The 22,627-nt window shown below is 44.8% G+C and overlaps 1 protein-coding gene across 2 annotated transcripts in view; it reads left to right on the forward strand.

Annotated features, from left to right (window-relative positions):
* Window positions 1-22,627, forward strand: part of GRIA1 (glutamate ionotropic receptor AMPA type subunit 1) — a 289,213-nt gene that overhangs the window by 246,383 nt on the left and 20,203 nt on the right. For both annotated transcript variants that reach the window (XM_010970020.3, XM_010970019.3), the window contains exon 13: window positions 4,298-4,545. In XM_010970020.3, the coding sequence (XP_010968322.2) occupies window positions 4,298-4,545 (248 nt within the window). The remainder of the gene's footprint in view (window positions 1-4,297; window positions 4,546-22,627) is intronic.

Below are 22,627 nucleotides of genomic sequence, written 5' to 3' on the forward strand. Positions count from 1 at the left end.
ATGAATGAGGTCCTGTGGTAAGAAGCACACATTACATGACTTAGCTCATTTAATCCTCTCATTAGAGGCCAGTTAGGGATTTGTTGTTCCCACTTTATAAAGGGAGTTCAGAGAGGTAAAAGTAATCGCCCAAGGTCACACAGCTAATAAGCAGCAGGAGGAGAACAGGGAGCAAGGCTCTGCATTGTCTCTGGCAAGAGGCTGGGGATCCTGTGCATACCCCCTGGGTTCTCACTCCAAGTTCACCGAGGAAACCCCAGGCTCTGCATGAACCCACTCGATGCTGTACTCAGGTTCTTGATTGTGGGCTCTGCATCCCATGTGATAGGCAGAAAAGAGACTAAAGTCTTAACTGTGACTGATACAGCTGCCAAGGTTAAAATCACCCATTTTTAACATATTGGAGCAAGATGGTAACTTAGAGGTCACTTGGTCAAAGTCTGTCATTTCAAAGAGAGACATGACTTACTTAGGCTAACCCAACCAGTTAGTGAAAAACCACTTGCAACCTCATTACAATTCTCTGACACTTTTTAGCCCACAACCAAAGTGTGAAGGAGATGCCAGGTATTTGTCCACGAAGCCAGTCCTATGCCCCAGGCCCTGAGGGTACAGCTGGGGAACCACTCAATCCACTCCCCCATTATATACCTCTGCTCTCATCCCCGGTATATCAGCATGTCACAGTCCCCAAAGCTCTTCTCATCCAGGTCTCATTCATGTTTCACCCATGACCTAAGGCAGAACAGGGATGATGTGACCACTTTGTAGATAAGAAACTGAGATGCAGGGAATTCGTGACACGAGCGTCAAGGGTGGGTACAAAGCCTGAGCTTCCTTAATCCAACCCAAATATTCTTGCCACTGAACCACACTGTCCTAATGGGTGGTGTCTTTAACCAATAAATGGTTTTTTAACGTATCACTTAGGTTACTAGCTGGGCCCATAGACAAGTCTCATCTAACCCTCCCCTTTTGTAGTTGGAGAAAGTGAGATCCAAAGAAGAAAATGTGCATGCTGTAGCTAACTTAGAGGCGCAGCTGGGACTTAAGACTTCCAAGCTCTCTGTTAAGAACTATAGCAATTGACATATTACTATCTCTCGTCCACAGCACTAGGTTAGGCCCCTAGAAGCAAGGCAGCGCATATTCTACAAACCCTGCATCCTAACCAGGCCGACAGCCCTGGTGGCAAAGAGGTTGTAGTCCGGTGCTAACTCTGAGAGATCAGTAGTCCTTGCCTGGAGTTCTATGTTGACATGGATTCTGAGGTCACATCTGGGCTCAGTATGAAAGAATTCCTTGATTGATGCCAAAGTCTGCCATGTATATAGGAAGGGAAACTGGTACCAAGTCAAGCATGGACTAGGCATTCCTACCCTAAAACCTGACTAAAGGGCATCATTGTTAGTAGTAATTGTACCACTTATGGAACACCTACTATGCGCCAGGTGCTGGGTTAGGCATTGATACCTCTGTTCTCATATAATCTCCATGGCAACACTGGACAGTGGGTACTATTATCGCCACTGCCACTGAGGCTCAGAAAGGTGATGTTACTTGCCCAAAGTCCCGCAACCAGCAAAATATAAAGCCTAAAATGAGGGAGGCAGCTGGTTGCAGCGGAAAGACACCAGATGTGCCGTCAGGAGACGAGGTTCTACTACTGCTGGCTCTGCCACTAACACACTACATGACACTGGATGGTTCGTGGCCACACTGTGGGTCTCAGTTTCTTTACCTGTAAAAAGAGGGCACTGCTGAAGATATGCCCCATGAGACCCCCCATCTCTATGACTCTGACCTTGAGAGTTATCCCACCAGGACTTTGGAGGGTGGGGAAACAAGATCACCTACCACCCCCATCAGGCAGGGGGAGGGAATCATAAGGCAAGAATTCCACCCCAGTCTCTGAAAAATCCGGCTTCTAGTCTCCATGGCAGCCCAAAGCATCTTGGCAGCCCAAACCCAGCGTCACTTAACCCTCCATCGACAGTTTAATTAAGATGTGTGAAGGGCCGTGGGAGCTGCAGATGATAGAAGAGATCCAAGAACAAATACCCCAAGCATGTTTCCAATCCTCCCTGCCACTCCCGCCACCTTCGCATTCCTGGAGATTAGATTTTCCTGATAGTCTGCTCCGAGTGCCTGTGAGCACGGGCCCCGGCGTTTGGGGCCCTGGGGGGAGGCTGAGAGGACATATTAATTTTCTGCATGCTCCTCAGCTCTGCCTGTCAGCGGCCCAGTTCCCCCTGTGGCCGTCCTGTCAGGTCAAATTGCATCTTGCAATTGCCCTGCTGTGTGTTTGGTTGGTTTTGTGCCTGGAAGATCATCTGCCAATCTGGTCACAGCTGAATTTATGTATTTCTCTGTTTCCTGGGAGAGAATATTCAATATATTGTAGATGCTAGGATTGGTCCTGGCTATTTCTTTCCCTAACTTTGAAAGCCTCCCTCCCTTTTCTCCTTTCTATCTTCTTTTTTTTCGCATGGACATTGTTGCTTGAATGATGAATCTTCATGTAAAGAATCAAATATTTCAAGCTAGTGAGTAACTCAAAGGTTACCACGTCCAAACTCCTTATGGAACAGATAGGGAAAGTTAGCAATAGACCTAAGACTAGAACCCAGGGCTCCTCATCCCCAGTCCAGTGTCCTTTCTAGACTGTAAACCATACCATGAAACAAATCATCAAGTTTATCTAATTACAAGCTATTAAATCTTACAACTCTATTAAATGCTTCCCTGACATTCTCAATAACTATATCCATTCATTTTTCCTTGAGACCGAGTATTTTCCTGGGCCCAAATATCTTTGTAGATCAGTTGGCTCAAACAACAACTGAACTGTACATCAATATCTAGCCAACACTTACTGCTATCAAGAAAATAAATCTGATAATGTGCACAAAGGAAAATGACATATTGCATGTATAACGGTAATGTGATACTAAACAAATCTGTAATCTCTGTATCAACCACTGGATTACATAGCTTGCCTGACACTAGTAGTAACTGTTTTTAAGAAAATAGCCCTTTATATGTGTTGAACACTTGTCTACTTACAAAACATTTTCAAAAGCCAGATACCAGGATCCCTAAAATACATCTATTTGTTGGGGAAAGGATGCTTTTTAGGAAGAACATCTTAGATAAGAGAGTTGATTTATGGTCCTGGATCATAGCCCCTAAGAAACTGCTGTATGCAAGGTTAGACTCTGTCAAGGACCCACAGAAGGGAAGATGTCCCCTACCCTCAGGTAGTGTCCACATACTTGAGACCTATGCACAAGGATGGATGACGCATAGTCCTAACACACTAGCCGGGCCAGCCAGTGAGTTCCTGGACAATGGGTCCTAGAGGAATATCAATCTTCACAATATTCCTTCTAAAGTGAGAGCCACACAGGTCATACAGATGAATCATCTGGTCTAAAAGAGATTTATTCTAGACTCCCCACCAGACCAGCTGAATCAGAATCTGGAGGTTTAGAGCCAGGGAGTAGGCATATTTACAGTCTCCATACATGACCCTGGTTTCCACTCGAGTTTGAGAACCATTGTCCTTGGAACCGAGGCAGTCTCAGAATACAAAGGATGTGTTCTGATGTTGAGACGATGAGTAAGTAAGGAGGATGTGGTTAGAGAGAACCAGTGTATCAAGTGGTGTGAACAAATGAAGCAAAGTCACAAAAGAAGGAAGGAAAGAAGGCTCGAAATGAAGCGAGGGAGAAATGAGGAAAGCAGTTTGGCTGGATTCAGAGGCTTTTGAAATGTAAGCAGGAGACAATATTGGGTCCCAAGTTATTAACTTTATCAAACAATTTACATCCATACACGATGACTGACTAGCACTTGGCACCTGATCCAAGGTTCTCCGGTGTTGTCCTTTAACAATGACATCAGATTCCACTGACAGTCGGCTCTCCACTTCTGGGCTGCATAAATAAGACCATACTGAAGAACAACTAGGTTCTCTGCTGTCTTAAAAGTCAGACAGGGCCCTGGGTTCTTAACTCTCCCCATATTTAAGCCGAATATAACTACTCAGCAGTAATTAAAAGAGTCTGGGTTTTTCTGTTCATTCTGTATTTGCAAGATATTTGTACCTTGGAGCCTACCGGTACTAATTAGACCTTCTTATTTTGCAATCACTCATAATTTGTTCCTTCCTGGGCTAATCTCGCTCATGAGCAGGTGATCAGGCCACACTCAGCTGTTCATGAGCGTGCGTGCCAACCTCGCTTCCACGCACAGCCAGTGCTTAACTCCAGCTTTTGCTCCTGTCCCCCGCCAGAGGTCTAAAATCGCCGTGTTTGAGAAGATGTGGACGTACATGAAGTCAGCAGAACCATCCGTTTTTGTGCGGACCACGGAGGAGGGGATGATCCGAGTAAGGAAATCCAAAGGCAAATACGCCTACCTTCTAGAGTCCACCATGAATGAGTACATTGAGCAGCGGAAACCCTGTGACACCATGAAGGTGGGAGGTAACTTGGATTCCAAAGGCTATGGCATTGCGACACCCAAGGGGTCCGCCCTGAGGTAAGTAGCCGAGACTTGCTTCCTTGGTACCCCCTCTCCCCTCCCCACCTCAGGAATGAAGCTGCTGTGTCTGCCATATGGCTCCAGTCCTCAGATGCAAGCTGGCAAGAGGTCTCTTCTTGGACATCTGTGGGCCTGGAAGATTCCAGCCACCTGAGATCTTCAGCCCTGAGGTTGGAAATTGACCCAGGGGCCTCAGCTTGCTGTGACTGTCACTGCCCCTGGGTCCCTCCCCACACCTCGCCTCACCCCTCCCAGTGTGAAACACTGATGAACCTTGTGTTTCTGTCCTGTGATCTGTAACATACCATCCTTTACCAGACACCCCACATCCAATGAGGCCACAAACAGGGCTCTCCAGCAACCTGGATTCTTTGACAGTGGTTTGTAGTGTTTGTCACCAAAGAAGCCAACACGTTGTCCAAATGAAAAATCAAGTCGTTTGAGTCCTGAGACTCGAGGTGTGGAAATCAAAATAACACCGAATGAAAGGAGGCACCCATTCTTGCCTAGATTCTGAGTTATTTAGCAAGAAACAGGTAGTTCAGTGAAGAAGCAAAGTGGACTTTATTTTCACATAAAGAAACCCTGGCACTCATTCCAAATAGCTAACGTAGAATACTGTAGACCTGGAGTCAGAGGTCCTAGATTGAGCTCTGGGTCTTACGAAGGTGAGGCATACATCTCCTCGACCTTCAGCTTCCTCATCTGTGAAGTAAGGATAATCATCCCAGCCTTCCTAGGTCCAAGGTGGTTTGAAGTTTAAACGGGATAATCTATACAGAAGGTTACTGAAAAGTGTGAAGTCATCTGACAGACATTATGTCAATTACAGAGCAATTAAATCATTTTAGGGAAGGAAAACATTCAAGGAAAGGTGAAGAGTGTTTTAAAAGGTTGCAAAAAGATGGAGAGGGGCTCCTAACCCATCTTGGCATGACATCCAAGACCACCTCTGCCTTCAGTTCATTCATATATCTCAGTAATATTGAGCCCTACAACATTCTAGGCACTAAGCTAGCAGCTGGAGCTACAGTTTTGTGGTAAGATATATAGTCCCTGTCCCCAGGGCACTACATTCTTGCAGAGCAGATAAACATTAAACAGATGATTATTGGTTAACAGTTTATGGAAATTATGACAGTCTACAAAAGGGGGCCTAGAGGACGCGCACTTCCAGCAATTTGGGAGAATAAAACTCCCACTATAAAACACCTAGATACACCAGAGGAAGATATAACAAGTAGCCTTTTAAATGCAAGTTAGGAAATCTCTAGGCCAAAAAGTAAAAAGGAAATCAAAACTAGGGTGAAAAGCGCAAGCTAGTTATTCTGGGGCTGTCCTAACCAGGGCAAAGTTATAAATTACATAACAACATACATGAGCAAGAAACAGAAGTATAAGTAAAAACATAAAAGTCACCAAAAAAAATTTTTATGACACTATCATGAAAGAAAAGACATATTTGGAAAAGTATCAATTAGGATTTAGAGAATTTTTTTAAGTAGTTATTTATATAAAATCTCAATGGAAAAGTTAAACAGCCAATTTGACAGAGTTAAAGAGAAAATTAGCACACTGGGGGAAAACAATCAGAGAGAATTCCTTAGAATGTCACACAGAAAGATTAAAAGACAGAAAATATAACAAAGAGGTTAAGAGACCTGAGAGAGAAAAAAATTCCATGTGCATCTCCTATGAGTTTCAGGTGGAAACAAAAGAGGATGGAACAGAGGAATATCTGAAGGGAATTTTTCAGAATTTATGGAAAACATAAATATTCAGATTTTAAATTCTGAGTCCCAAGTAGGATAAATGGATGAAAATCAGCAGCTGATTCAATTGAAACTGCAAAACAATAAGCACAAAGAGAAGCTCTCAAACACCCCCAAAGATAACAAGGTCCAACCTGGTGTGCAGGCTGGATGGGATGTGGCTAACTAGACTTACCCAAGGATGCTTTTTTTCAAGCTGAGATATGACAGATTGACAGGAGTTAACCAGGTGAAGTGAGGGGAGGGAACAGAGGAACAGGCCAGGTAGAGGGAACAGCATGTGCAAAGACTCTAAGGCAAGAAGTCACCGTACAGTTGGTAAATGGAAAGAAGCTAAGTGCTCCAGGACACAGGTTGTAAAAAGGAGAAACGTTTCACCTAAGACTGGAGAATGGAGTAAGGGAGAATTTTGAAAAGGATTTTTGCCCTTATTTGAAGGGCAATAAAAAATGCACTGAAGAATTTTAAATAATCGTCCAAATCTGAGGAAACTAAAGACAGCTACAGGTGTGTAGAAATAATTGAATGTGACCAAATAAAGGGCAACCAAGTGGCCTGGTATTTACCAATCATAAATTTTTGCCGAGAAGAACTTAGAAAACTCTTTCTACAAGTTTAGGCAAGTTTCAAAGGAGATCTGAAGAATAGTGCTTGGCAAGGAAGAGACTTTTCTCTTTGACACCCATAGAACATCACCCTAGAAAGGCCCAAAGTACAGAATGAGTTCTTACAGGTCCAGGAACATCAGTGATGCTGCAGTATTACAACTGATTGAAGGCTTTACGAGTCAAGGACATCATCTGATCTAAACACTTGTATGCAAAGTTGAAAATACAAGGTACAGCAGGTGGCATGATTTGTCCAGTCAACAGAGTACCTCTACGACCCTGTTCCATGCACAGGTGGCTGGAACAAGGTGACAAACTCAGTAATACGAAGGTAAATCTCAGGTCAGCTGGCACTCAAATGACTTTCCACTGTAATGAAAGCTACCATTGAGTGAGAGGCTACCACAGGCCACACACCATGAGAGGTGTGTTATCTCATACAATCCTCCTTATTTCCCTGTGAAGTACCATTATCCCTCATTTTACAATGAGGAAACAAAGGTACAGTGTTAAGTGACTTGACCAGGTTGACGCACATAATAAAGCAGGAGCCACATTTCAAGCTCAAGCAATCTGACTCCAGCCCTTGGCTGTAACTTACTCTAACATCGCAGTGGGCTTTATCACTGACAGCACGATTAAAGCCAGGAGATTGGACATAGGCCAGGTTCCCAGTGCCTATTTATGTGGGTCAAACAATAACCATCAACTCAAAAATTAAAAAGCAGACTTTTAGAACCCAGAGCATCTTCTCAGCACTCTGAAGGCAAATGGTGAGAGTGGGTGCTCACTTTCATGTACCAAGCACGACTTCTTGAACAATAACACTGCTTTTCTGGGTTTTGGATGCCCAAAGATTCTTCCTGGGATAAATACTGAAAATAGATCAACTCCATAATAAAGAAAAATCTAATTCTATTGCATAAATCTCTGTAAGACATAACAAGTCATTTATTGATTTTGAGAAAGAGCAAGAGAAAGGGAAAGAGAATGAAAAGAACACATCCCAGATACAGATCACTGACGGTTCATACACAAGTGAAGAATACCTAAATGACGGCCACACCCCTCAGCGCTCTCCCAGTGCTCCCTTCTCTCCATTGCCAACCTATATGATAGCTGTGGGGCTCCCGGACTCAAAAACAGAAGAGCAATGCTCATCCTAAGAGAGCCTCGAGTTCCTGGTTTAGTAAAAGTCCCTCTTTCCTCTATGGGATTTCACTTCTCATCTCTGCAATAAAAGGAATTTTCCTCGCAACTAATAGTGGAGAGGTCCCATGAAACATACCATTGCAAAATGCTTACACAAAATATGAGTAACCACAGAGGCATGCACACAGTCCAGCCAGGTTTACATCCTATCTCTGCCTCACATGCCCCAAATAATGCCTATTCCCCAAGGCATGGTCGAACACCAAGGAGTCATGGCAAACCAAAAGCCACAGACACACGTGCCTGCTTCAGCGATCTTAGCTCCACTAATCTGATCCTAGCAAAGCACTCTGCAGGACAGAGGCAGAAAGTGAGGAGAGGAGTAAAGGGGCAGAACATGTTTCCTCTGGTCCCCACGGGAAAGGGGCTTATATGTGCTTAAAGACGAGATGGCAGAGAAATCAGTGTTGTCTTCAAATTACTTAGAATTGTAGAGAATACCTTTATAATGAATGTCCACCCATTCACAAAGCTGCAAACTCTTCAGAAGTGTTTACACTACAGAAAGCTGTTCTAGTACACTAGACATTGTTACAAACTTCTCCTCTGCCCCATGAAGTGTGGGGTTTTTGCAGCCTTCACAAGGCAGATGTGCTCCAGACTGAATGCCAGTGCCCACAGCAAGAAAAGACCTCCCTGCCAGTCTCTCCATCACTTGCTCTCCATAAAGCCAGACCTCAGCACACCTGCAGGGTATTTGCTCCCTTCCAGCCCGCCTGGAAAAAACTCCAGGTTCCTCCAAGGCACATCACCCAGCTCTGCCCCAGGAGGTTAGAGAACTGGTATCTAAGACCCAAATGTTCCCCTAAAACTCGCCAAGTTTACTTGGCAGAAGCCAGGTGTGTCCCTACAGAGTGTTAAAAGGCTGTGACGGTGACAGAATGGTGTTTTTGTCTCTTCTGCTCTGGAAACAAATACTCATGAAGCGAGATGGCTCAGTGCTTGATTTTCCACTTGGACAGGTGGTGTTTCTTTGAAACAGATGCTGTTTGTTGGCTGTCACTGCATGTTTGGGGTTGGGTGAGGGGCTGAGCTGTGTTTCCGAAGCCCTGAGGTTGTGGATAAAGACCTACGCGGCCAATGTTTGTCACTAGGGAAAGGCAATTGGTAAATCCACTAATTATGATCTATTCGCCCTTTTGCTGCCAACTAAATGTATCTGCTGGTCTGAACTGAAGTCTCTTTTCTTTATTATGATGAATATTCCCTTCAGTTAGAGACTATGTGTTCAAATTTCCTAACTAAGGGAGCATAGCCCCTATTTCACCAGCCCAAGGAGGAATCTACACCAGATGGGCCTGAGTTAAAATCTCAACTAACGATTCTCCTTCACAAACCGCCTATCAGGAGTTTCATGGATTTGCTAAGAGTTGTACCCTAGTCAGGACATCGGTCAAAGTCTGGTCTTTACCTGTGACTGTTGTTACATGGAGTCTTCTCTGGAGTCTGTGACTGTGACATGTTTGTTCTGTCCTGTGTCTCATCCGTGCCAGACGTGTGGGCCAAGGTGACAGGGGCAGGGCAGCTTCCTCCTACAGTTTCATGGGCGAGGGTCTAGGACCACCCCCTGTAGTTTCCAGCAGCTTCACAGATTCCTTTCCCAACACATATCTTCTCCACATAAAGAACTGTGCACTGCCCTTCAGGGAATGGTGCTGAGGTGCAATCCCAGCCCCTAAATGACACAGAATCAAGTGCTATTCATGAGCAGCACGACGCAGACACCTATGATTCCACTCCGTGCCACACAGTCAAACACTCAAGAGGTGGAGAGTTAACATTTGAACGGGAGGATTTTCAAAGATTTCATGGCAGAGGTAACATCTGAGACAGGCCCTAAAGGAATTGTGATAAATGAGGAGTGGGGTGCTCCAAAAGTGAGCAAACAGAAAACACAGGGCTTGCTTTCAGGAACCACGAGGGGTCCACTTTAACTAGAGGATGCATTAATAATTATGAGCAATTGGTTGTGGTCACACTGCGAAGGATTTCAAATGTCTCTATATTTTTTTTATTTGATGCCAGTAGGGGCCATTGAAGGCCCTGATGGAGGAAATCATGATGAGACAGACTTCCAAAGATAATCCTGGCAATGGTTTGCAACATGAACCAAAGAGAGGAGTATGGGAGGTTGGCCAGCAGGGAGGTCATTTAGACAGCTGCTGCAGTCATTCTGGTAGGAGATACCGAATGTAGTTACAGATCATAGTGAGATGGGGACAGGTGGAAGGAGTGGCTCTCTGTTTGTCACCAGCCATAGCCTTTACTCTAAGACTTGGGAGTCTGGGAAAGACGTCTGTTATGGGAGCTCTCTGGGACTTCCGGTCTCCTGCCTAAGGCCCAGCCAGGTCCAAAGTGATTCGGGCAAGGACAGGAAGTGGGTAGATATGGGGTTAACCTCCCAAAGAGAAATATTGCCCCCACCTCAATTTTCCCTCTGGGGCACCTAGAAGGGTGAGAAAGGCATCACCGGGAAGGATACAGAATTCCCGGCACACGAGGAAGAATGACAGGGCCTGCGACTCACCCCCGCCTCCTACTGCACTGACTAGCTTGACCACATCCGTTTTATTTTGTCATCGGACATAAGCTCCAGATTGCTCATCGACATCTTAGTCTCAACAGCATTTCCACTGAATGTATTTTCCTCCCTTCACACAACCCCAGGCTGGAAAATATCTACTAAGAACCACTTGTCTGCATTGGCATCTGGCCAAAGAAAGAAGGGAGATTCAGGCCATGACTCAGGAGCAGACAGCACAAGGTTTTATGGGGGGTGGTCTCACCTCCCGAGACTGAGGGCCCCCTGTTGGCCCACCTTCACGCTGGGACCACATGGCATGAGTGTGTCTTCCAAGCTGTGGAGAAGTTTCCCATCTTTAGAGAATCCTGCTGATATCCAGAGTGTAACTGGGGAGCAAATAAGAAAGTGCTGCTTTGTGTAGTGTTGAATCTATTGTCATAAAGAGCAATTTGTCAACTTGAGTAGCACTGACGTCTTCTAGGGAAGCTGGCTTAAAAGGCCCCTTTCTAGACTCTGATTCCTGAGACTCCTGATGAGGCAGGTCCAGGTGGGGTCCAGGAATGCGGACCACAAGTCCCCGCAGTGCTTCTGTCAGAGGGAGACAGCAGTCCACCTTGGGAGACAGGACGAGAGGTCAGGGAAGAGAGAGGAACATGTTTTCACTGAGGAGGCAATGGCTTGGAAAGGAAAGGAAGATTAAGATGAGGTGAGCAGACAGGAAACCTGCACTGAATAGCATCAAAACCACGATCCTTGGAATCAAACAACATCAACTGAAGGTCAAGGGCCATTACTTTACCAGCAGCTTGACCTAGCTTGGAGAGTCACTGTAACTTTATGAGCCTCTGTTTTCTCCTCTGTAATGGAGCAATAACAATTCATTGCGGTTGCTGCAAGCTTTGATGAAATAGCATAAAGTGCTTGTCACAGAGGGTACTCATTAATGTTAATTCTCCACCCCATCCTCCTCCCATTAGACCTACTGAAAAGTTACTTTTAAGCCAAAAAACTTATTTTTTCTGTCTTTTTGAAACCAACTGTGTTCCTCAGAAATACATATGCACCCCACCCTCACCCCCCTACACTGGCTGTATTAGAAATAAAATGTCTCTCTCTGAGAACAATTTGTGGTCCTCCCCCACAGGGAACACACTAAAAAAAAAATAAAAGCCTGGTATTTCTTTCTCTTCCTCCCTCCCACCCTCTTCCCATAGCATGGTACTGGTGCAGAGCCTGCTGCTGAGAATAAACACAGTACGTCCCAGGGAAATGACAGTCCCTTTAAATTGGTCCTCGCCTCCTGATGGGTAGCCAGGGATGCTTGTTGTCATGGGAACCCCATGAACTCTGTGACCCAGGTCGGGCCTGATCAGAGACAAAGGTCTCTAAGCAGAGAGGGTGGATTTACATGCATCCTCAGAAGAGCTCGAAAGAAAGGAAGAGAGGGAGGGAAGGGGGTGTAGATAAAAACAGAGAGAGGAAAAAAGGAAAGGAGGGCCAAAGAGGGAGGCAGAAAGAGAAAGTGTGTGTATGTTTGAAAAGAGACTAGAGGTTTGCCAAAGAAGCGCTACATCAGTACAGATGCTTCTCAGGTCAGAACACGTGGGATGGATTAGGGAGACAATTCCACCGGGAGACTGGTGCCATAGCCCAGGGCCCAAGTCCCAGAGGGGGATAAGGGGCTGATTTAGCACTTGAGGGCGGATGATAAGGCCTATTGTTACATTTACCAAGCACTCACTCCTCCCAGGCACTTCTCTGGAGCATGGATGTGTATTAGCTTAAGTAATCCTAACAGTAACCCAGGGAAGGTATATTGTGTTCATCTTGATTGTACAATTCGGGAAACCAAGGCAGAGAGAGGTTATGCAAGTTGGCCAGGATTACCTGGCGTGGAAACTGGAGAGCTGGATTTTCAATGCAGCCAAACTGATCCTAGGACCTCTTCTCAACCACAAGGCAAGAGGGAAACTGAGAGGAAGGAAAGATTATTTGGAGAAAAGAGATCATTTATCCTCCCCACCTACCCAACACACACACACACACGCAATTTCATTTAGACCTACCCAACCAATATACAAATATGAAACCGAGGTTCCACCAAGGGAGGTGGCTTGCTGTCTGTGCTGCCTGAATTCCCTGGGGAATCCTGCCTTCCTTCTTGTACCCTTTCCATTTGTTGGGCATATAACACAAGGGTCAGCGTCACACCACAGGCTGACATCACTGCCCTCTGTCTAACATGCATTGGGTATGTCCCTTTTACAAAAAGGGACATATCCACTGCATGTTAAGAGTCCCTGCTTAGCCATGACAGATTAAAACACAAACACCTCTCAAGAGTTTTGTGCGTCCCGAAACTCTATAGTGCTTTTGACTCCTTTCAACAATAAAAAGCAAGGGAGAGAGGAACAGCTCAAAGTGGTAGAGTGCATGGTTAGCATGCATGAGGTTCTGGGTTCAATCCCCAGTACCTCCTCTAGAAAGTAAATAAATAAATAAGCCTAATTACCTCCCTCACCTCCCTCCCAGAAAAGTGAAATAATTTTTGAAAAAGAAGTCTGTTAAAAAAAGAAAAAGAAAGAAAAGCAGACAACTTGAGACTAACTGCCCCGTACGTGTGGCAGTGGGAAGAAGAAACTTGTGTTCATTTCATCCCTACGACGTGCAGGGCCGGTCAGATGCATCCAGTGCCCTCGCCGCATCCAAGCGTTCATCCTCCCCTCCCCTTTGGATTAGGATATTGTCATTTTCCTGCACAGGTTAGGAAGCTAAGATTCAGAGTGGTGACACTTTGCCCACGTTCACAGTGATTCACTGGATGGCACTTAAGTGCAAACCCTGACTCCAAAACCCCCCTGCTGTCCATATCCCCACCTCTGCGCTGACAGAGGCATCCCTCACTGCCTTTGCCACCTTGAAAGGCTTCCTTAAAACCTCAGGGGGAGATGAGATATAGGCGGCCTCCAGGGCGGAAGCGCTCCTTGAAGCACGATGCTAGGCTGGAGCTCCACGGTGCGGACTGATCTGCGGGATGCTGCGGCCCTCACAAAGACAAACGCACACTAATTCTGGCTAGGGCTCTGTTTTCATCACGCCTGGTGGAGGAGCTCGCAAACGGCAGAGCAACACATTAAGGAGAGAGAGGAGGAAAGTGGAAAGAGCCAGGCGGCCAGGATGGATCGGAGATGAACCACACGGGAAACAAATGGCCTTTCCCGCGGCGAGAACAGCATCCCAGAACCGGCTGTGATTTGCCCGGCCGAGCACTGCGTTCTCCCGCTGACGCTGACTGACAGACAAATTGCATGCTGCTTTCTTTTAAGAGGCTGATGCTGTCAAAAATAGCACCTCTTTTCCCTTTCCCCTCCTTCTCCCCTCCAGCAACTTTATTTCAGACTCGCCCAGCCTTTTGCCTTTTCTAAGAAGGCAGCTGCTGTGACACAAAGGCAGATGAAGCCGGGAAGGGCTAGATCCTGTCCCAGCTTTGCCACTCGGGGCTTGTGGGTGTGGGAAGCAATGTGCTTTCATGTCGATCAGATCCTTTTCACACCTTACGTCCCACATTTACAACCTGCGTGATCCTGGGAAAGTAGCAAGCAGCTGTGTGGAGCGTCCACTGATGGATGGGACCCTGAAGTCAGGGCTGAGTATGAATCCCAAGTCTGCCAGTTAAGGACAAAAGTGGCTGAGAAAAGTGGCTTCACCTCCCTAAGCCTCGATTTTCCCAGGTATAACAAGGGGAGGTGGCACTAACATACACTTCGGAGGGTAGTAAATGATTAAATGCGATAGTATGAAGTTCTTAGCACAGTGCCTGGGACAAACTGAAGTCACTAAGTGTTAATCAGCCTTACTTCATCTTCTGAGGCTTTGTTTTCTCCTTTTCCAAATAGGAATCCTGAAACAGGCTTCTCAAGATTACCTTGAGAATAAAGGAAGTCACTAATGAAGAGCTCACAGTCCGTAGGTCCACAGTTGTTAAATATGAATTCCCTTCCCTCCCCCACTTCTCCCTCCCCTTGCTGCCTCCCCTTGATACTCACCATCTATTCTGTTAGTTTGGAGATCGACCCAAGTAAGTGGTGATGGCCTTCTCTGGGCCAGACCTCTCTTGGCTTCTTTTCACTGCCATGGACACCAGGACACCAGGAAACAGAAATGTTCAAACGTATAGTCTTAGTCCCTTTACACTCAGCAAACCCATTCAGCTAATAGCTACATTGCTTCAATCCATTTGTCTAGAAAGGAAGGGGTGGGGGGGTAATCCTGAAACCATCTGTTTCAGGAACATTTTATGAATGGCTCTGTGGACTGAGATCAAGGCTCGATCATTGTATATAATCAGCCTCTTTCTCAGGGAGATAAGGGACAAGGCCCCGGTGAAGGTGAATCCCTAACCAAAGGAGACACACCCTCCCAGTTGGACAGAGGTGGTAAGCCGGCAGTTTTCAAACAAAAGAAAGTCAGGTGGGGAAATTTACATATATTATTCATCCCTCCTCAGCATAGACATCTAGCAGAAAGAGAGAATAATGACCTCTTAATCATATTCTCTTTCCCGTGGGAATGAAATTTATTCCTCCGGAAGAATGTTAAAAAAAAAAATTTATAGCACCAGTCAAGCCAGTCTCCTCAGATCCCATAAACACTACTTGTCCCCCACCTCAGTCTCTTTCCACTTACTGCTTTTTTTCTTTTCTCCACCTATATTTCAAGGTACAGTTCAGTGAATCAAGGACCAACTGTCCCACAGAGCCTAATAGAAAACTTAACGTGTGGGAAACACCTATTGATTGCGTGTCGCACGGACTGATTTCTGCCCAGCCGACTTTCATGTGCGCTGTGACTTTACGAGCAGGCTACCAAATCCAGTGATGTGTGTGCTCTGTCTGCTTCATGAGAACCAGGATATACTGGTCCGACTGCATAGACCATATGACACAAATTAAATCAGCCCGCTCTTAAAGGGACTTAATGGTGTCTTTGGCCATTACTAGTGAGCATCTTAGAGGCAGCATGAAACTATATGACCATGATCATGCAACTGAATTCTACCAACATTCCGAACATCATATTTTCAAAACACTAAGTACCTCTAAGGAAGGCAAAGATGAATAAATCACACCATCAGATCCCAAAATCTAACGCAGGGACTGTAACGTTACATGCCCCCCAGGGCCAGGAAAAGAAAATGAATGAAATGGACCAGGAGCAAACCCCTATGTGGTTTCCTCATTTTTAAGAAAGGCTTGAGTGTAGGCAATGCTTCTTCTAAGAAACAAAACCACAGTGCAAATACTAGGGTAAATAATAATGATAGTGAATATTTATTGAGCACTTAACTGTATACGACAAGACTAAGTCCTCGTATACACTCCCTAATTCATGTAATCCTCACAATAACCCAGTGACATAGGTACCATTAAGAACCTCATTATACAGATCATGAATCAGTGGCATAGAGAGGTTAATTATCAAAAGTCATACGGCTAGTAGGTGGCAGGGCCAGCATTTGAATCCAGGCAGTCCAACTTCAGAGCCTATGCTCTTACCCACTGCACCACACCATGGATGGAAAACTGACAGTCTGTGGGATCCCAGGCAATAGTGGGTGGGGACTCAGTGAACACAAGAGTGTGCACATGTCTGTCTAGAGGGAATGGCCTCCACTCAGTTCCAGTCTACTATGGCCGTATGAGAATGTTGCCCGATCGTCTCGTTTTTCAAAAGAAACTAGGAAATCTCGATTTTTGTGGGAACTGCTGAAATTTTTGAATGGTAGTCACAGTGAACAGAGAAGGAAAGAGGTGATACAACCCAGTACCAGTAAAGTAATACAAAGAAGTAATACAAAGGAGAGAGGAAGTACCATCACAATAGACAGACGGACAGATGGATCGACTGACTGAGCAATCAATAGACAAGACACTGTGCGAAAACCACACAGCTAGGGGTTAATATCTTGCCCTCTCCCAGGGTGGAAGTTCTAGGCAGGCCTCCAGGAGGAAGCAGCAGTCCCTGAACAGAGGGGAGAGTGTCTACGAGCAAGACAGGGAGAAAGGTATGTCAGGAAAAAGATGCAGCAAGCGTACTGTATGAGGTGAAAGAGACAGTAATTCATAAGGACAGCATCCTTTCTCCATCTTTGTTATACTGTTTTCGCAGGGGAGTTACTTCCTCAGAGAAAAATCTCTCTTGGAATCCTGTTATACAGGACGGATAGGAGAGGAGCTGCTGAACTAAGATGAGGGGCTGGAGGGGAAGTGGAAAGGGGGAGGAGGAAGAGAGAGGGAGGGCTGGAGACAGGTTCAGGCCAGGGTTGGGGGCTGGGGGAGCAGAGCTCTCCTCTCATCCCCAGGAGCCACTCTCTGTAACTGGAGGAGCTCATTCTCCTACATTATGACCCTGTGTATTTTAAAGTCCACAAGTAAATAATAGTCCTGCTGGTCTGCCCAGCACTCTGGTCACACTGACATCTGTCTTTTGGTGGCCAGTCCTTAGAATGAGTCCCGCTTTTCTTTCTTTCACTGAGCCAGAGGTGGTGGAGATGAGACCAGCAGGCTAGCTCTTGTTCTGAACAGTGTTTCCACTCCCTCTGTTAATTGTGGGGAGACTTTCATTCACTCCTTCCGTTACCTTTTGTCAAGCATCTCTGAGGTGTTTGACACAGACCCCGTGCCTACGGCTGTGGCACACAGTCCTGCCTTAACAGGACCAGATGTGGTTTTCCGTGAGCTGCACACGAACTGGTGACACCTGCTTCTCACAACGTGGGGCAGCCTGCAGATCCTGAATGCCTTCAAGATGCTTTCTGCCTGCAGAATCCCTGCTGGAGGGGCCAGACTCCAGGTCCCCCTCCAGATCTCTGCGCTGCATCAGGCAATCTTAGCCACAGGACCCTAAAGAAAGTTGCAGGGCCAGAAATATCTGCCACGCAGGTAAAACTGGTGTGCAGTTTCTGGGGGTTTAAGTACCATGTGGTTACAACAGATGACTTAGACATTTAAAACCACTCCATCATTCAGCAAATGTGTATCAAACAGCTCTGTGTCAGGTATTGTGCTGGGAGCAGGGTCTCTACCATGCAAAAAAGCTCCCCACTGGTAGGAGGAGTAGATGGTGGATAATGAAGTGTTGAGTTTGCTGAGATAGGGCAGCAAGTACAGCGGGGATCAAAGAAGGCCTGATCCATTCTGCCTGGGCCGTGCTAGGAAGTGTTGCAGAGAATAATATACATTAGAGGCTTGACAGCAAAGTGCACCATGCAGGGCTTGTCCCAATATGGAAGTGTGGCTTTCTTGGCACATCCAGTCCAGCCACCTGGATTTGTCCAGAATCAATCTCAAAGCACTTTCAAATCTGTCACTGCATTTAATCCTCACATGATGGGCAGCTGGAGCAGGAGAATTATTCCCATTTTACAAGCGGAAAACTGAGGCACAGTTCAGATGATCAGCTGTTGTGGCTTGCCCGGCACTGAGCAGGCTCCCAGGAGGTGGGACTTTTGGTGCTAAAATCAGGAAGGCCTCTGGTAAATGGGGACCGGTTGGTTACCTTAGGTACGGTTATAGGACTTGTCACATAACTTGATCAGAGATGAGTGAGGGACTCAAATCAGGCCTTCAGACTCTTTCCTCCACCCCAATGTGGAGAGATTGAGAGAGTGCTCTACCTGGGTCAGCTCTCTGAAAACCCACTACAAAACCCTTATCTTTCATCATTTTCCCATTGATAGGTGAAAATTTCATTCCAAACTAGCCTGGCTCATTGGACCAGCCTTTTGGGAACCACTGGCTGCATCCCAGCTTTGTCTTTATTTCATGAATTCCCTCCATGTTTTTCCTGACAAGCAGTTGTCCCACCAACAGTGTCCTACCAAAGGGGCACTTTTCAAACAGCAATTCCCGAAAGCTCTAACAGCCCCAACGTCTGCCCCCGTGCTAAGCAGCAGTCCGTGTCCCTGTGGCTTTATCCCCCTGATCTAATTCTGCCCTCCAGCATCTCAGAGAATGAATCTAATTCCTCCTCCACTGATAACCTTTCCCAGGTCTCCAAAGGAGCCCTGTTTACTTTGCAGTGACCCATTATCTCTGTTTTCCTTGGATCCAGGACTGAAACTTTTGATGTTGTCTGTTTATCTTATATGAACCACTACATTGGCTAATTAATTGATGTGTATTTGCTTAGGACTGACTGCTGAGTGTAGAAAAGCTGCTTGTCTGAGGCTTCTCCCTACTTAAACACTTCTGTACCTCCCTTGCCCACAGGTGAAGTGTTCACTTTTTAGTATAACGTTCAAGAACGTTCACAGTTTAGACTCAGCAGTTGTAATCTCATTCTCAGAAATCCCCCTCATCATGACCATACTCCCCATGCCTGGTGCTTCCTAACCCTGGACTTGTGATTTCACTTTTCCGTTTTCATAGAGTACTCCCTGAAGGTTTTCTAACTCACACCCACTATTGGAATTAATCTCTTTTTGGTACTTCCATAACCCTTTATCTTAAAAATCAGATATAGCCTTCCCTGAACGACTGAGAAGAATTTTGCCTCCCAGACCAGACTGTACATTCCTGGAAAGATGAGGCTTATAACTGTATTCGTATTAAGGTATTCTTTACTCCTACTTAATACAGTATTTGACACTCAGTTGGCCCTCATAAATGTTTGGATAGCTGACCAGAAGACATCAACTCTTTACTCCAAAGGCTTTATAATCAAGTAAAGGCTAAAGCTAATCTATGTGAAACAGTGTGGACAGGGCAGTGAATTGACTACTAGTTGCCAGGGAAGTTTAAAGAAAAGGTCAAGAACAGATCAAGGGTTCAAGGAAAAATCCAAAGCAAACATGGGGAGCACTGCAGGGCAACCAGGTATTAGGAGAGAAGTTCATGAGAACAGTAAGTTGTAGGTACATAGAAGCAGGAAGAAACCCAATGGGTTGAAGGAGAGCAGGATGCCTAGCAACCTAGTCTGATTAAAACTGAAGCTTCCTCAACCTCAATGTTCATCAGCAGATGAATGGATAAGGAAGATGTGGTATATATACATGATGGAATACTACTTAGCCATAAAAAGAATGAAATAATGCCATTTTCAGCAACATGGATGGACCTAGAGATTATCATATGAAGTGAAGTCAGACAGATAAAGACAAATATCATGTGATATTACTTATATGTGGAATCTTTAAAAAAATGATACAAATGAACTTATTTACAAACCAGAAATAGACCCACAGACATAGAAAACAAGCTTATGGTTACCAAAGGGAAAAGGTTGGGAGGAGGAATAAATTAGGAGTTTGGGATTAGCAGATATAAACTACTATATATAGAATAGGTAAACAACAAGGACCTACTGCATAGCCTAGTGAACTATATTCAATACCTTGTAATAAACTAGAATGAAAAAGCATCTGAAAAATTAATATATACACACATACACACACAACTGAATCATCTGGCTGTATACCAGAAACTAACACAGCATTGTAAATCAGTTATACTTCAGCTTAAAAAAACACAAAAAGGTCCATATCTAAGGATTGTCTAAGAGATGAAGGAACTTGCACTATTACAGAAAAAATTTTGGAACAATATGTATCATTGCTGGCTAATAATTACTTCTGTGGGATTTTTAAATTTTACAATATTAATGTACTATTCTTGTAAATTATAAAAATCACTAGGACTTTGGAATGTATATGTAGGAAAAGTAAATTAAATATTATTTTTATTTTTTAAAAAATGAAGCTTCCTTTGAGGAACAGAGAAAGAGCGTATCATTGCAGGCTGGGCGTCAACTCCAAGAATTGTTTCACCCAACACTCTTCAAATGCTTGAATTCACGATTTTGAGGGAAGAGGTGGAAGTGTGGACAACCGCTTGAGAATTGAAGCCTGGAGTTCAGTCCTTAGCCTTTCATAAGTTGAAGCTCAATTAAAATCATCTCAGATACCTCCCTTGGCTGCTTTTGCTTTTTCCAAACTTTAATTTCCCTGCAAGTACATGATAATATACTTCTTCACAGTCGCAAAGTTAAATGCATTGACGCTTAATGACTACAAGATCACCAGAGAGAATATCTTTCCAGAGTCCCAACCCCTCCCTCCCCAAGACTTCCAAAGAGAATTCATGGATTCAGAGGCTCCCCTGAACCCATCAGCTCCTGTGGCTGAAGGTCAGGGCTGAGATAGTGAAGAGTTTCTTCTGCTCATCGGCCCTCTCGGGGAATAAATGTCACACATATCACCATGTCAGTGATTACTGACCTAGCTGCATTGTCTGATGGCCCAGGACCATCCCCTTCTACTGAACATCTGTCTGCATCTGGGAATTTCCAGGTGACTCTTACCCTGCTGAATGAGGACCATACCTGATTCTGTTTTCTTTGTTTGCTTTATGTTTGTGTGTTTTTCTTGATTCCAAGAGCAGGACTTGGCATAGGAAAAGTTCTACTGGAGATTTGTTTAATCACATAAGTAAATGTTATAACCATCAGTATCTGAGCCCTTTATAAATGCCTTGCCAAGATCCTTGCAGTTCTGTTTTTTATTCAAATTATAGAGGAAAATAAGAACAGTGTATCCAGATGCATTCAGCCTAAAGGACTTTTCTTTATTCTGAAATGTCGTCCTTCTTATTTCTTTGATCCTTCGAGTGTCCTTAATTCAATTAGAGGGAGGTGACGCTAGATGGTGATTGCTCTCTTTAAACATTTCTATTTAGCACAGTTAATACTTAATACACACCCGTGTCAGTTCTCTTACCTGCACTTTGTTTTTCCTTCATTCATGAAATATAGATGTCTGGACACTACTGCTAGTCTGGAGGGTGGCCTCTGTTATCCAGGACCCTGGATTTTGCGCATACCTGGGTTTTTACCTTACTAAGTTCTTGGCTTCTATTTTACTGTAATATTTTTAGAGGGGGATATTTTTAAATCTTTAACTTCTGTTTTGAACGTATTGAACATAACCTTTTCTTGAGGATTCTATCATTATCAATGGCACTTGGTTACAGTACAGTGGATCTTCTGGAAGAGACATATTATAGGGCAGTTTTCCAAAACCAGAATAGCCCCGGGCTATCACCCTTCAAGGACCATCAAGTTTTAAAAATGACTGCGTAAGTGTGGGGACAAAAGGCCTAAATGAGCACTGGAGGGGGGCTGTCAATGCATACAGCACCCCAGCTTTGGAAAGTCCATGCTCATGGATTTTAGTCACACAGAGCTGGGTTAGATCCTCAGGCAAGTTATTTATTTGTCTGTGGAATGGAAATAGCAATAATATGACAACCAAATATGATGTGAGGATTAAATGAAATGATGCATGTAAAGCACTTAGTACAACGCCTGGCCCATAATAAGCTCTCAACAAAACAAATGTTAACTACAGGGTCACCCTGTGACCCTATGTATTTTCTTTGCACACTTTTTGGTCCTTACCTGTTATATTCTGGATAGGTAAGTTTGCTAAAGAGCTGAATTAGAGACACAAGATGATATGGCATTTAATTTTTGTTCATTCATTCATTCATTCAGGGGAAAATACATTATTTCTCAAGCTCTCACACAGCATGGAGCAGCTTGTCCTAAATATTTCAGGGGAGGGGGTCTAAAAACACAGGAACCATCATCTGTGATCTTGGGAACCGATGGTCTATTCGAGGACACCCAGCTCACAGCAAAATGAAAATTAAGAACCTCAGTATTTACTCTCTCTTTCGCTTGCTCCCTGCACCTTCCCCACCTGAGCCCAGCTCCCTTTGTCCCTGCACCAACACCCACCCCTACTTTGAGTCTTTCTACCTATATTCTCTTAAAATGGAGAGGTAGGAGAGAGAGGAGAAGGGTGGGTCACAAAACCTAGGCAGTGACTGCACTGAAAGCAATCTCAGGACCAGTCAGTCCCCTCTGCGTGTTCTCAAACTTAGAGTGCATTTGGTTTTTGGTTT

The sequence above is a fragment of the Camelus bactrianus genome, chromosome 3, assembly GCF_048773025.1.
Source record: "Camelus bactrianus isolate YW-2024 breed Bactrian camel chromosome 3, ASM4877302v1, whole genome shotgun sequence".
NCBI lineage: Eukaryota > Metazoa > Chordata > Mammalia > Artiodactyla > Camelidae > Camelus > Camelus bactrianus.